The sequence below is a fragment of the Spea bombifrons genome, chromosome 10 (assembly GCF_027358695.1).
Source record: "Spea bombifrons isolate aSpeBom1 chromosome 10, aSpeBom1.2.pri, whole genome shotgun sequence".
Lineage (NCBI taxonomy): Eukaryota > Metazoa > Chordata > Amphibia > Anura > Pelobatidae > Spea > Spea bombifrons.
The window spans coordinates 3,742,896-3,756,485 of NC_071096.1; the positions used below are offsets into that span (position 1 = coordinate 3,742,896).

The 13,590-nt window shown below is 45.3% G+C and overlaps 1 protein-coding gene across 2 annotated transcripts; it reads right to left on the reverse strand.

The window, feature by feature from the left end:
* Positions 1-2,892: 2,892 nt before the first annotated feature.
* On the reverse strand, positions 2,893-12,629 carry LOC128467038 (1-aminocyclopropane-1-carboxylate synthase-like protein 1). 2 transcript variants are annotated; one of them, XM_053448540.1, is made up of 15 exons: positions 11,748-12,629; positions 10,075-10,610; positions 9,123-9,182; positions 8,535-8,605; positions 7,673-7,742; positions 6,949-7,015; positions 6,591-6,688; positions 6,229-6,306; positions 5,948-6,048; positions 5,645-5,734; positions 5,353-5,398; positions 4,815-4,956; positions 4,475-4,617; positions 3,593-3,746; positions 2,893-3,421 (listed from the first exon to the last, which is right to left on the reverse strand). In XM_053448540.1, exons 1-15 carry the CDS (start codon positions 12,367-12,369, stop codon positions 3,138-3,140), a joined length of 2,562 nt encoding a protein of 853 aa, XP_053304515.1. In that variant the 5' UTR covers positions 12,370-12,629; the 3' UTR covers positions 2,893-3,137. The 2 variants fall into 2 exon arrangements, with proteins under 2 accessions (XP_053304515.1, XP_053304516.1); XM_053448541.1 differs by lacking the exon at positions 11,748-12,629 and adding an exon at positions 11,140-11,325 and having other exon boundaries at positions 2,894-3,421.
* Positions 12,630-13,590: the final 961 nt, after the last annotated feature.

Genomic DNA, 13,590 nt, shown 5'->3' on the forward strand with positions numbered 1-13,590 from the left:
ATGTCAGCGAGCTGCATGAAACTGTCCGGGGCACAGATTCTGGAGGGATTAGTTGGCTTTATGGGTACCTTATCTCTGATGGCTTCAGTTCTCACCCCTCATTGGTACGACGGAAGGGGGCTATGGGAGAGCGACCTCTTCTCTAATGGGACCAGAGCCGCCAACCAGACCCCAACTGTGCCTACCAGCCGAGGTAAGTAGGGCAAGGGCTACAAGCATACATGATTTGGCTCGGAGATATGTTAGAGAAACAAATAAGACATTTGATAACTTGGAATGTAACATTAATAATAATACACAAGATTCCCCCTTTAACAGAACATTTTTCTTATGGTTTACTTTATATAAAAGCACTGTTCCTTCAAATGACTTAAATGTAGAATATTAAATTATTGTGATTATAAGAGTTTATTATTATTTATTATTTTTTATTTATATAGATGTCAATTGTGATGTGTTTAGGTTTATCCTTTTTTCGCCACTCATACAGATCCTATATAACTACATTTCTGTAAATAATACAAACTCTGGGTACACAGGTCACCTTTTAGACTATTCGACATCTGTGTTAAAGCTTGTCGGAAGCGACGCCAAGTAACCAGTACATTCTCTGTGTCTTTCTTCACAGTGCGGAAGGCTCAGCTGTTCTTTACAGGACTTTCCTTTATCATGGCCGTTGCCAGTTTCTGCCTCTGTACAATTTTTTTATTCTGCTGGAGACCCCCGCGGCATACGCAGGATAACGGGCAGCCCCCGAGGCCTGGCAGCTTCTTGTTGGTCATCCTCCTCCCCACAGGTGAGGCCAAAATACAATGTTTGTGACGTTATTGTGAATTTAGCATGGATGATAATGTCATGTTTTGTGGGTTTTGTATAGATTAAAAGGCATAAAGTATATTTATTACACTTAATTTTTATTTGCAAGTCTCCAAAACCATCTTATGCCCCTTATAGCCAATAAAAATGACATTTCAGAAAATGTTATTGGTTTTTGATCTTTTTTTCCAGGTGTGTTCTTCTTGCTTGGTTGGTCCATCTTCACGTGGCAGCATTGGCATAACATACGGAGCTACAAGACGTCCTTGGGCTACTCATACTGGCTGGGGACTGCCGCCTGGAGTATGCTACTCGTCTTCCTCCCGGCAACCTACTTAGTAGATGAATGCCTATCCAAGACGGACCAGAAACCACCTCCTTACGTTTAATCGGTATCAGATATTTATTTTAAGTAATAACTATCCTAGCCCCGGTTTAAACACGTAATAGCAAGGGAGGCTTTAAACACAGCAAAGAGAGATGACTCCGCTTATCGAATCGGGATGTGGACCTTGACATAACTTTTTCTGTCTGCTGACGGAGTTCTTTTGGGGCAAACTGTTTTCTGTCGCGGTATTAAAGAGACAAAACGTTTAATCACATAAAAAAAAAACAGAAAAACATTAAGAAGCTTTATCGGTTTCCATGGCAACAACCTATCTGTGCCTCCTTTTATGTCACGTGACAATTAAGTATTTCTTGGGGGGGGTGGAGGGCAAATTTGAGAGGGTTTCTCGGAAGGGTTTGGGCGCATTTTTATCATAAAATTTCCGAATGCAATATAAAACAATGAAACACAAGTAAATGAAGAGGAAAAAAAATGTTTATTTTGTACTGGAATTAGAGCTGGTGCAGTGAGATTATTTAGATATACAAGCAAAAGCGGAAATTCTCCGACACACGAAGCGCTACAGATTATGCCTGCGCATCATGGGAGCTGTAGTCTACAGCAGCTGCACAGGTACAACCATCCATACGTCCCCTTTATTACATCACGTATCTTATATTAAATCATGCACTGATGCCGTTATTGAGTTACAATATCTGCAACATGTTGCACTTTAATTAATAAAACTATTAAACATAAATAAAAAAAATGTCAAGTGCCGCGTCATGTCGATGTGCGCTCAGGGGCATTTAAATATTTTCGTGGGGTCGGGGGTGTAAGCTTTTACTGCATCGCTGTTTGTATCGTTGAAGTGAAGCGTAGTGGGGGTTAATGCGGGGCTCCGAGAGGCCCGGAGAATTTACTATTTAACGAAAATAACATTACTGTTCTTTTAAGTGCTACTGCAGCGAAACGCTAAAAATGAGCCTTAGCGGGTAAGACCCGTGCGCTCTGCTGCCACTCAAAGGGTTAAAGTCTAGGCTGGGACCATAATGGAATTCCACTGTGGTTAATACAAATATATTTTAAGGATTCGAGCCAGTAAGGGCCACATTTGATACCCACTGGAATACTTAATTCTATGATATATTTTGCAAAAAAAAAAACTACGGTCCGAAAAAAAAAAAAAAAATTAAAGAAGAAAAGCTCGAGAAATAACTTTTACCTAAATGACTTTGATTTAACAATATATTAAACCGAACTCCTTCTAACTTTTTAGGTTCAACACAAACCCTCCCGGCTACTGTAGGTTTATGTACAAAAATAGGAATACTTATATCAACGAGAGACAACTGGAACCAGTAACCAGTGAGATCTTTAAATCGCTGTAAGAAAGGAATGTATCTTTAAGGATTGCATCAAGCAATTTATAACAGCTTGTCTTACCACCTGCCCCTCGGTGGCCACCCTACATAACACAATGAAACACGGCAGAGATCTTGTCTGCGATTATACCCCACAATGTACTGGGGCAATTCCCATTCTACATATATGTGCTTGGTGGCATTTGATGGGACGGAAATGACCCCTCGTTTAATCCGCTGCTTGCAATTGTTGTCTCGGTCCTCAGAAGTAATTAATAAGTCAGCACCTTATCACCGTTTGGTGTCATCGCACAGCGATCTGGACCGTACAACCTGTAAAACATTGACCTTTTTAATTGAGATGCAGTCGCAAAACCGGGAAGAGTTCCTCTTCTTCGAGGGACGACCTTCGCGATCTTTAAAACGCAGACGCCGCTGATCTCGTTCGCAGTGAGCCGATATCCACCAAGACAACTAGAAGGTACCTGGGTGGGCTGAGAAGGTTGCAGGCTTTAAGTTTGCGTTGCATGTAAGTTGGAGACGGATCCCGTGGATATAATAGCAGCCCCCCCAGTTTATTGTTAATGTGATCCTGGTCTTGGTTCTAGGAGTGCTTTTGGGCTCCTAATTTAGGGTTTCCCCGTTAATTTGCTGAACACTTGGTAAACCTCGGGGTTTTGCAGGGCGAAGGTTTCCGCCGTGTTCCTTTGCAGCCAGTCCGAGGAGCGCATCTGGTTCTGTAACTGGACAATCAGATCCCCGAGATTGGAGTTGGAAGGCTCTTGATGGCTGGACACATAGATGACTTCGTCGGTGCTGTCCGCTCTTCCCTCTTCATCCGTGTGGCTGCGCTGTTCCTCCACCTGCATCTCCCTCTCCCTCGCCTCCAGCACTTTGCGGATACGCTGCATTCCTGAGGACAAGAAACGAGGGTTATAACTAGCAGGGGGTTAATTGTCGATGTGGGTATTAAGGCAAACTAAAGTGTCCTAATAAATGTAACAATTGAAACTGTATTTTGTGGACAAATATTAATATATTAATAGCTCTCGGCCATGTGTAGCTCCCACCTATGGGTCCTTACCGAGCTGCAGGCGGTGGGTCTTGTCAGAGAAGATGACCCTGAACCAACCAGGTTCGCTGCATTCAAAGGCTTTTCCACAGGACAGAAGCACCTTGTTGTCCAAGAAATGCCTCCAGAGTATCACTTCTTCCTCAAAGGTGGGAGCGCGCAGGTACTGAAAGAGAAGCCATTACACAAACAGTAATCATTTTAATCATAACGTCTCCTTAAAACATAGTTACATAGTTAGGCTGAAAAAAGACGTGTCCATCAAGTTCAGCCTTTCCTATATCTGTGATGTCATTCAATTGTAATTTTTTTCCCCTATTTTTGTTTTCGTCCCATCCTTATATTAATTTACTAGATGTGTGTATATATATATATATATATATATATATATATATATATATATATATATACACACTTAATTAAAGTTAAATTATTTAGCATTGCCTCAGGAATTTCTTACATTTTCTGTTTTTAATGCCAAAATTAGGGGGGGGGGGGTATATATATACACGTGTGGTTTATTTTATGGAACCCTGATGTATTCAATTTTTTCTTTTATTGGTAATATTTTATTTTAACGATCATATTTGGGATTTCCTTTTTACTCATTAGACATCTTTCAAACGAATTAATGAATCCCCCCCCCCTCAGTTCTGGTTACAGATGATTGGAAAGCTAGCCCTGATTACATTACTTGAGCCTAGAACGTCAAATGTTCTACGGTGTTCTATGGTATCACCAGAGCGTCCAGTAGATGAGGAACATCTACAATTCTTCTTGGAAGGCTGACCAAGACTGACGAGAGCTGCGGCTCCACAAAGACTGGAGGGGTAATTGTCTACCCCCTGAGGACGCGGCAGGAACTTCTACCCTCGGCTCCGTTGAGCCTCTTACCTTACGGAAGTCGATCCAAATGAAGAACCCTGCGCTGCGGTTGAGAAAGGGAACCCCCAACGCCCGGAGTTCCTCTGCTACATAAGCCTGGGCGGCTTTCAGGCGCGCGTGATTTACCCGCAGGTAGACCTGGTTAATCCAATCTGCAGCGAAAAAAAAGGGGGCATTGACAATAGCCCTAGATTTGGGTTAAATTATGACGTTAAAAAAGCATTTATTCCGCTGGCGATAGGGTTGATTTGGGGGAACTAGACCCAGGAGCATCAAGTTGGAAAAAGTGGAATTTGTTTGGGAAACTAACGTTAATGGACTCGTTAATGGAACGTAAGATTATGCTCACCTCGGTCGCGCAGCAGCTGGGCCATTTTATACTGGATGGGTCCACAAACACCATGGAAGTAAGAGAGGGAACCCACCCCATTGCACACATCCTGATTCTGCGTGTAAAGTGTCCCAAAACGAAGTCCGGAGGCAGCAAAGTCCTGATTTAAAAAAAAAAAAAGGGAACTTATTCCATCACAAACCTAAATCATGGGTTTCTACAACATAAACCTCGTATAGAACGAGTTCCAGCGCCTCCCTCCCATCAAGCAATGGCCAGAAACCAACAGTGGGGACTGCTGCTTTTAAGCTAAACCCAGAGAAGAAACCTGTGTTTTGACTCTTAAGTCCCCACCTGACCATCTCAATGCTTCCACTCCCCACATATATACATCGCATGAAAGATCTGAGCTGCCCCTGGGGTTCTCGGCTCGTCCATCGGCCCCAAGTTCTAGATAAACGAGGGAATTCCCAACGGTCAGCTCTTGGAACAGGACTCAGCTCAGAGCAGCTCTTTAAAGACGAGACCCCCAACGATGCTAACGAAGCTCACTCACCTTGCCTATCCCCCACATAACATGAGTCCTCTGAGGATCCGGGAGCCTGGTCGTATAAAAAAAAAAATGGATCGGTATTAAGAAGCACATCAAAGAAAAGACAGTGTGAAATATACTCTGTGCTGTACGATGGCAGATCTGCAGAGATGGAGGGGAACAATGTCAAGGACCACGGAAGCAAAGGTTTAAAGGACAGACAGCTGTAGGAAAGACTGACGCAACGATGATATCTGCGCTGTGGGGTGACAGATATCACAATCTGCCTCCTGGTTACAGTCACTCGTTATCTCACTTTTCGAAGCTCAGAACGCTGTGGAACGTAGAAGGCTCTTCGAAAACCGACAGCATGTAAACTTCATCCACGATGGCGTGCAGAGTGTGCCTGAAAGAGTCCGAAACGGGCTCATTAATTCCAAAAAAGGTCAAAAGAATGTTATCCTATCGCCTTTATCTACACAGCTGCTGTTCTACGAGCGAGGAACCCGGCGTCCATAACAGAGGCGGATGCCCAACGGGGAAATGTCCCAGGGACCCTGCTTTCAAGGAGCAGCTTCTCGCAGCTTGTTGGGTTCTTACGGTGGAGAACGGTGCTCACCTTTTGGCAAATTCCAGGAATTCCATCATTTCCGAAGGGGAATAAACGTCTCCCAAAGGATTTTGTGGGTTGATAAGGATGAGAGCTTTGACGTTGCTTCCCTGGAAGGGAAAAATAATGTATGGAAAATATATAGATAGCAAGGTGAGGAACGGTCGACACAAACACACACACACACACACATACTTTCCCTGACCAAAAACACACAAAGGGACGTATGTATTGCAAATTAATAATACAAAACAGACATCATTATTCCACCCGTTAGAACCCGTCTTCACCTCCTCTCTCGCAGCTTGGAGCGTTGCTTCCAGTTTCTGAACCGTAAGCTGGAAAGGACGGCTTCCCGGAGCGGAAACCTGGAAGAAAAGCGGCAAATGTTTATTTCTTCCGTCCTACAGAACACATTTTTGGGAAGGAACCTCACAAGAGAGCATTGATCGGGGCTGCACTGAGCATTTACTGTTCTTCCCAAAAACTACGGGCCGTGTTTTTATTAAATCCGTCTTCTCTTTACCTGCTTCGGAGCGGAATCTTCCACCCCGGCGCTGGCACTGAATAGGACGCCGCTGTCGCAGTAAACACATTACTGCAGAGGAATTTATCACGTCAACGGAGCGCCGCGCACAAAGCAGCTCCTTACCTTGCTTTCGAGGTGCACGTAGACCAGCTTAATGCTGCTGTAAAGGAATATGCTCTGCGTAATCCCTCCGTAAAATGGAGTGGCGATCAAAATGGAGTCTGAAAAACAAGACGAGGTGAGGGTCTACTAACCTACCGCACGCGAAGTGAGATATCGGTGGAGGGAACTCATAAGCTGGACTTTTACTTATGGCAGCAACAATGTTTCGAGTAAATCTATCACGTGGCAAAGTATGTTTCAAACTCACAACGTTAAATATAAGATGGGGCTTCCATTTATATCAATGAAATATCACCGCTTTCTGCAATTAATACAGACGAAGAGCTAAAATTCCACGCGGTGAAAGATCTGGACTTACCTCCCGGATCACAGAGGACCGCCGCTAGCGAGGAGAAGAGTGACCCGCAACCATTTATCACAACCACCTGAAACACACAGAGTCGTGTCAAGCCTGGAGCGTCAAACTTAAGTGCTCAACATCCGCAGACTTACTATACTTTCAGGATAACACTATCACAATATACACAACCGTGCACAAGGTTTGGGGTCACTTAGAAAAACAAGGACATTTCTAACAAACACCACATTGTGTGACTTAAAATAAAATGGATCAGGAATCCAGCACAGACGGGGTTAATGCTGTAAATGACTATTGTTGCTGGAAACGGCAGATTTTTAAGAGACTCTATTCATAGGCGTACAGAGGCCCTTTATCACTCCCATCACTCCTGTGTTCCAATGGCCCTCTATCACTCCCATCACTCCTGTGTTCCAATGGCTGAGTGACCCCAAACTTTTGAGTTTACGTAGTGTGTAATAATAAATACTATGTTAGGGTATCTCTAGAAATGGCGGTAGGAGGGAGCTCCATATGGGAAATATCTCTGGCTCCACTTACAGGGCTTTGGGTCATTTGTCAAGGTTCGCTGACCTTGTAAGAGTGTACGTGGACAATGTTGGTGTTCTATTTATCTGCTTTGAAGTTGGACAGGACATTTGTTGGGGGTAAGCGGAGGCATGATGTCATTCACACACACCATAAAAAATAGACCCTTTTAAATACCAAAACCAAAGTTACTCACATTTTCGGAACTCAGAGGAGCCGGTGCCTTACAGTAATATGTCAAGAAACGGGCGACTTCCTCCCTTAAACTAAGAAAGAAGGAGACAGAGAGAAGGAGAAACAGAAGCGTTACGATCTGATCGAAAGTAGGGGAAACTGAGACAAGAAATTTGGGAAGGAACAGGGAATGATCCACATGGGGTGATGGAGGGAGAAGGGGTCCCCCTGGAGAGCAGCTCCACTGAGAAGAACCCCATCACTCCCAACGCTACCTTTTGTAGAAGGACAGCAGAACTTGGAATGATTGTCTAATAATAACACAGAACGTTAACCTCTCTAGAGCAGGGGTAGTATTTATGGCTCTTGGTTGCTGACGGGTTGAAATAATTCGTTATAGGTCCCGTCATCATGGGGTGAAGGTCTTGTGAGATACAGATCAGTATGGCAGCAGTCTTTACAGTCTTTATTTAAATTGGGACCCAGAGCTGTCCTAGTGGGTATCCCAGCCCTTCCACAGCAGTCCACCGTGGCCCAGAATGTGGCCCTCCATGCAGACTGCCAACGTCACGCATGCACAATAACGGGGCCTCAAGGGGCAGCTCCGGTGGGGCTTTAGTTATGCCTGGATCCAGAGCAGCTGCCCCTGTTGCCCCATGTTAAAGACAGCCCTGAACATGGTAAGTGAAGCATCCATGAGATGCGGGTCCAATGAGGTCCCCAGAGGTGAGGGGTCTCTGAGCTCTCGCTTGTTGAGCTGACATTGGGACGAGGGAGTTGTAGGTCACCAATTGCTGCCTGCTCGTCATCTAGCAGAATAAACCAAAGTAGGGAACACATCTGGTAACGACGGAGTGGCTGTTCTTATCCTACGCGTCACTCACAAGCTGTGTCCTTTCCAGTCTGGATATTGCAGGAGCGGGGGCTCTATGACGTTCATATCAGTCTGTGTCAGCTGCAGGAACAGAACGGCGGGGAATTATATGAGAACAAGAAAAAACAATCCCACCAAATTAACACAAGATGACCACGCCATTCACCAATATTAACCCTCCGCTCACGTCACAGCCATTCACCAATATTAACCCTGGGCTCATAAATATGTTTATGGTGTTAGAAGAAAAAAACACATAGTATAAATGTGTATTATATATCTAAGAGGCCATGTTTAAAAAATGTCCTTATATATAATATGTAAAACTGGATCCTGGGTTAATCAGAAGACGGGGAAGAATTTTTCATTTGCACTCGGCACTTCCTGCTCAGCCTTCACCTTAAAAATAGCACAGGAAGTGAGGCGTGCAAGGAAGATATCTTCCCCCATCTTGAGTCTGACCATATATTGCAATGTAAATATCCTCAAATCATTGAAAAGATGAAATCTTTTATTTATTGTTTTTTTATAAAAAAAAAAAAAGTAATTTTCTCGTTAGGAAGGGTCAGGCACAAACCCCCAACTCAATTCCACTTACCCGCTTAGACATCAGGTCAAAACACAGTTTATTTTCACTGGTGCCAAAGTTGATGATACCCTGAGAGAGAAAAAGAAGAGATACTTTTATTCCCCCCCTCCACATTATAATGGACGAAATATGAGTTAAGATAATATTACAGTAATAATGACGAAAAACCTTGGGAAAAAAAAAAACCCAAAAAATATTTTAATCATCCAAAGAACACAACAAACTGTATGTAGAATTATTAAAACAGATTCCCGGAGAAGGAGAAGTGTTTCTGCACCTCTCTTTCTCCATGAATCTGTCTGCATTATTCTGGCCTCTTGGAAGTTATTGTGCAAAAGGGCGGAGCCACGGGGACACCCTCTCCCCCGTTCCTCCAATCAGGAGGGGGGGGTGCCCGGAGGCACCGCGCCTTTTAAGCCTGGTTAACACAGGGAGAAAAGGACGAAGACAGAAAAACAAGTGAAGAAGCGAGGATGACATGAAAGAGACAGGGAAAGAGAGTGCAAATGAAAGTGTGAGGGAATGAGCGTGAATAAGAATGAAAAAATGAAATGCAAACAAAAATTTGGCAGTGTCTGCTTCGTTCTCACCTTGTTTTTGGACATTCGTACGAATTAACAAAATTGGCAAATTTAGTTAAATAAATAAAAATGTGTACAAATCCAAATGCACAAGCCTAATATATACATATATGTACATTCACACACACACACAAACTGCTGAACAAGCAAGCTGGCCAAGCTGGTTAGAGATTTACCAGTTGAATTGCACTTTTAGCTCCTTCGGTGGTTTCATAGCTGCTACTGAACTCTACCTTCTAACTTATTAACTAAATGCCGGCTCAGAAACATCGGAGTGCTAGTTTAACACAAGCTAGGAATAGCCCTGCTGGCCACCCATCCCAATCCCAGGCCTTTGGCCAGATCATCAGATTTCTGTAATGGTGACATTATAAACTCACATTGGGGTTCTTGTCCTCATCGTACTTGTCGTTGTGATAAGCTCGGTACCCCTCTTCCGCAGAGCCACGAAATCCACACAAGATGTTCCCGCGCGTGGAGAGATACGGGCTGCAGAACGGAGTAGAGTTGTACGGATCATCCACATCTGTCTCCTGGACCTCACTAGATCCTCCTGCTCCTCCAAGAGTCTCGGCTTCTTGAGGGAAACTAGTTTGCATGCAGGGCTGGGGTACGGGGTCGCCTCCACCTGGGCGCAACACGCCTAACATCTGGGCAAAAACGCTGAACATGCGCAGTTCGTGCTGGCGGTCTAGCTGTAGCCTCCTTTCCTCCAGGCGCATCCTGCGCTCCTCCGCCTCCTGCTCCTGTTCCATCCTGCGCTCCTCCATCTGCAGGAAGCGTTCCTCTGCCGCCCGCTGAGCGCCCAACATCTGGGCGATTAGTTCGTCCAACGACTCGCGTTTTTTCCTCTTCCTCCAAAACTTCGGTCGTCCTCTGGCCCCCGAGGAGCCGGGCATGTTAGATTCACTGAAACCTGAAAACAACGGTTAAAAAGAAAAGTGAGAAACATTACAAAAAAAATAGAATATTTCTAATCGTGGTGTCTGGTGAGGTCACCTACTGTCCTGCCCCTTTCAGTAGACGTCTATTGCACGCATTCCATAGAATGTAGAGGACGATTACTTTACTTATAACGTTCTTTTTTTTTCTGCGGTTTTCATACAGATTATCGCGATATATGAGGTCATCACCACCGCTGACCACCGTTACCTCTTAAGCTGCAGTTGCTACTAACCTGAGACAGGAATAGGTAAACAAAACCCCTAAAAATTAAGGAGGCTTTCCCCGTATCCATAACCCCCCGATAACAATATAACCAATGATTACATTCATTCTAAAGGGTTTTATTTTATTTATTGAGCGCCCGCTGATGCCGTAGCGCTGAGTATTCTAAGGTGGTCTTGAAGGTTCCACCACGTTAATCTGCAAACATAAATATATATACAAATATTTGTACAGAAACACTTATTCCTACCAATTCCCTTAAACTTCTCCTTACTTACCGAGCGCAGCTGCTTGCTGACCCCTCGCTTGTTACTAGAAGAGTCTCGGTCTTTAATGTCGACGTTTCCACCTCTTAAGGAGGCGACTCCTGAATTTATTGGAACCTTGGCTTTCATAAATGGACCTCACTGTGGACACCGGAGTCCCACGCGAGGCCCGGCGTCGCACGCTTACCCTATATTCCCAGTCTCTTAAACTGACCGAGCAGTCACGCTCTACAGGTCCTACATAACTGTGTGCATTCACTCCGGTTTAATGTATATCTCGTGAAAAACCACGTAATGCTGCCCTGGACTTCATCCAAATTCTGTGGGGTTTTTTTTCCAGTAAACATCTAATTTTAACAGTTTAGTGCCAGGGTTGCCATTGGTCCTCTGACACTATATGGGAAAATTATTGCGTTCTACATAAAGATGCCGTCCCATCTCCTAAACTAATAAAAATAAGAAGCTTTATTCCATTCCCAGAAATAATTCTTTAATCCCGTAACAATTGTGCCCGATTAGTAATATGTGACAGGGAACACTTAATTGTCATGTGACGCAAAGGCAGTCCCCGATAGGGTTTCACCTACAAAGCAGTTGGAAGATATGCGGGTGGGCCATACCTGAGGGCGAAACGCTGACTTCACCTTGCATCTCAACCCTTGATATAGGAGAGTCTCCCGCTCCCATTGCGTGACCCTCATCCTCGGGCTCCCCCCCAGAATCCTGTATGTAGGTCATCGACGGGGGCGGCTCGGGGGTCAGACACTGTTCGTCCGACTGCACCTCTTCGCACTTGATCTCCATTAGCTCTGGGTGCTGAGTATGGCCATACTGGGAGAAGTGGGCATGGAAGCCATCGGAGAGCGGCCCATGCAGCAGGGGCTGGGGTAAGAGCCCTCCGGGACCTAGAGACCCATATGAAAGGGTTGGCCGATGGGTTAGGACCCTGTCCATCACTTCGTAGAACTTCCAGGCTCTTCCGCTCCGTAGGGTCTTGCTGTTGTCCTTCAACCTGCGGTACTCGAGCTTCATCTTCTTGATCTTCTCCCGGCACTGGTCACCGGTGCGGTGGATCCCCTTCTCCCTGAGGACATCAGCGATTCGGTTGAAGACGTGCTGGTTCCTCAAGCAGCTCTCCAGCTCCATCTGCACCGACTCGTTCCCCCACAGTTGAAGAAGTTCCACCACCTCCGGGTCTGACCAGTTGCTCCCGCGTTCATATTTCTTCCCTCGGAAATCCATCTCAAAAAAAATACGAGAGGACGGACGGAACCCCAAATTCCAAAAGAACCCCAGAAAAAAACAACCACTAAACAGCAACAAGATTTAATTCCGGATCACAAAACCAAGACGGGGAGTCGCGGAACCGGAGTCCATTCATCTGGAACCTCTTACTCCGTCCCTGACTTCGCTCAAGTAAATAATATTTTCTCCCAAATCCATGTATGTAGAAAATGGGTTTTTATATAAAAAAAAATGATTTAATCCTAATTTATTTAGGAAAATATAGGTGTCAGTTCTGGGACCCCCCCATAATTCCAAAGCAGGGCAGCCTGGAATATGTCCCAGTCTAGAACGCCATTTTTAAAGGGTCTCTTCTGGATGATTGACAGCCGGACCAAATGCCTGCCTCTGATGCTATTATGGATGCCTTAAAGAGTTAATTCGTTAAAGAAACCGTTTGGGGACCAGGGTTTTGTTTTTATCCCGGGTCAGGTGCGGGTTAATGTGTAGTCTTTTAACCCGGAACGCCCGCTTTTCTCCCGGGACACATGTGTCCAGATGCTGCCTGGTCCCGGTTCTGGCCCGTTTGCGCCTGGCACGGCCCGGTACTGCACGGCTCGGCTCTGCTGGCCCCGGTTCGGCTGCAGGGAGGGCCGCTCCGAGATGAGCCTTTCACATCCGGGTCCGTGCACATGCGTGCTGTCCTTATTCCGGGATAACTTTGGTCCGAGTCAGACATTGTGCGGCCGGGCTGAGACAACCCCTCTCCTCCCGGGGGTGTGCCGGCGGCACCTAGTGGCCGCAGAGGGCACTGCAGGGAGACGCAGCAGCAGCGCTACTGCAAGAGGAGGAGGTGTGGGGGAAAGGGTTAAACATTCTAGGGTAAAGAAATGGAGGGCTGGGGCAGATTTCGGGGACTGCGTGTGAATAGGAAGAAGCTGAGTGCAGGAGACTCTGAGCCCCTGAAACTAAAGCTTTTTACTGCAAAGAAAGGACTAAAATGTCCAATGGGGGGGAGATCCTTGTAAAGAAAATCCTTTTCCCACTTTAGGGATTTGGAACCTTTGGTCTGGGTCACAACCCCCATTATGCTAAGTCAGCCATATTTGTTTTACTGTTGTATTAAATGTTCATTTAGAACCTGTAAGGGTGATCAGGCTGAACAGGGCCGAGCCTAGGGTCACTGAAGCCTTGGTACAATTTTTGGGGGGCATCCCCAGGTTAGTGCGGGTATGTTAT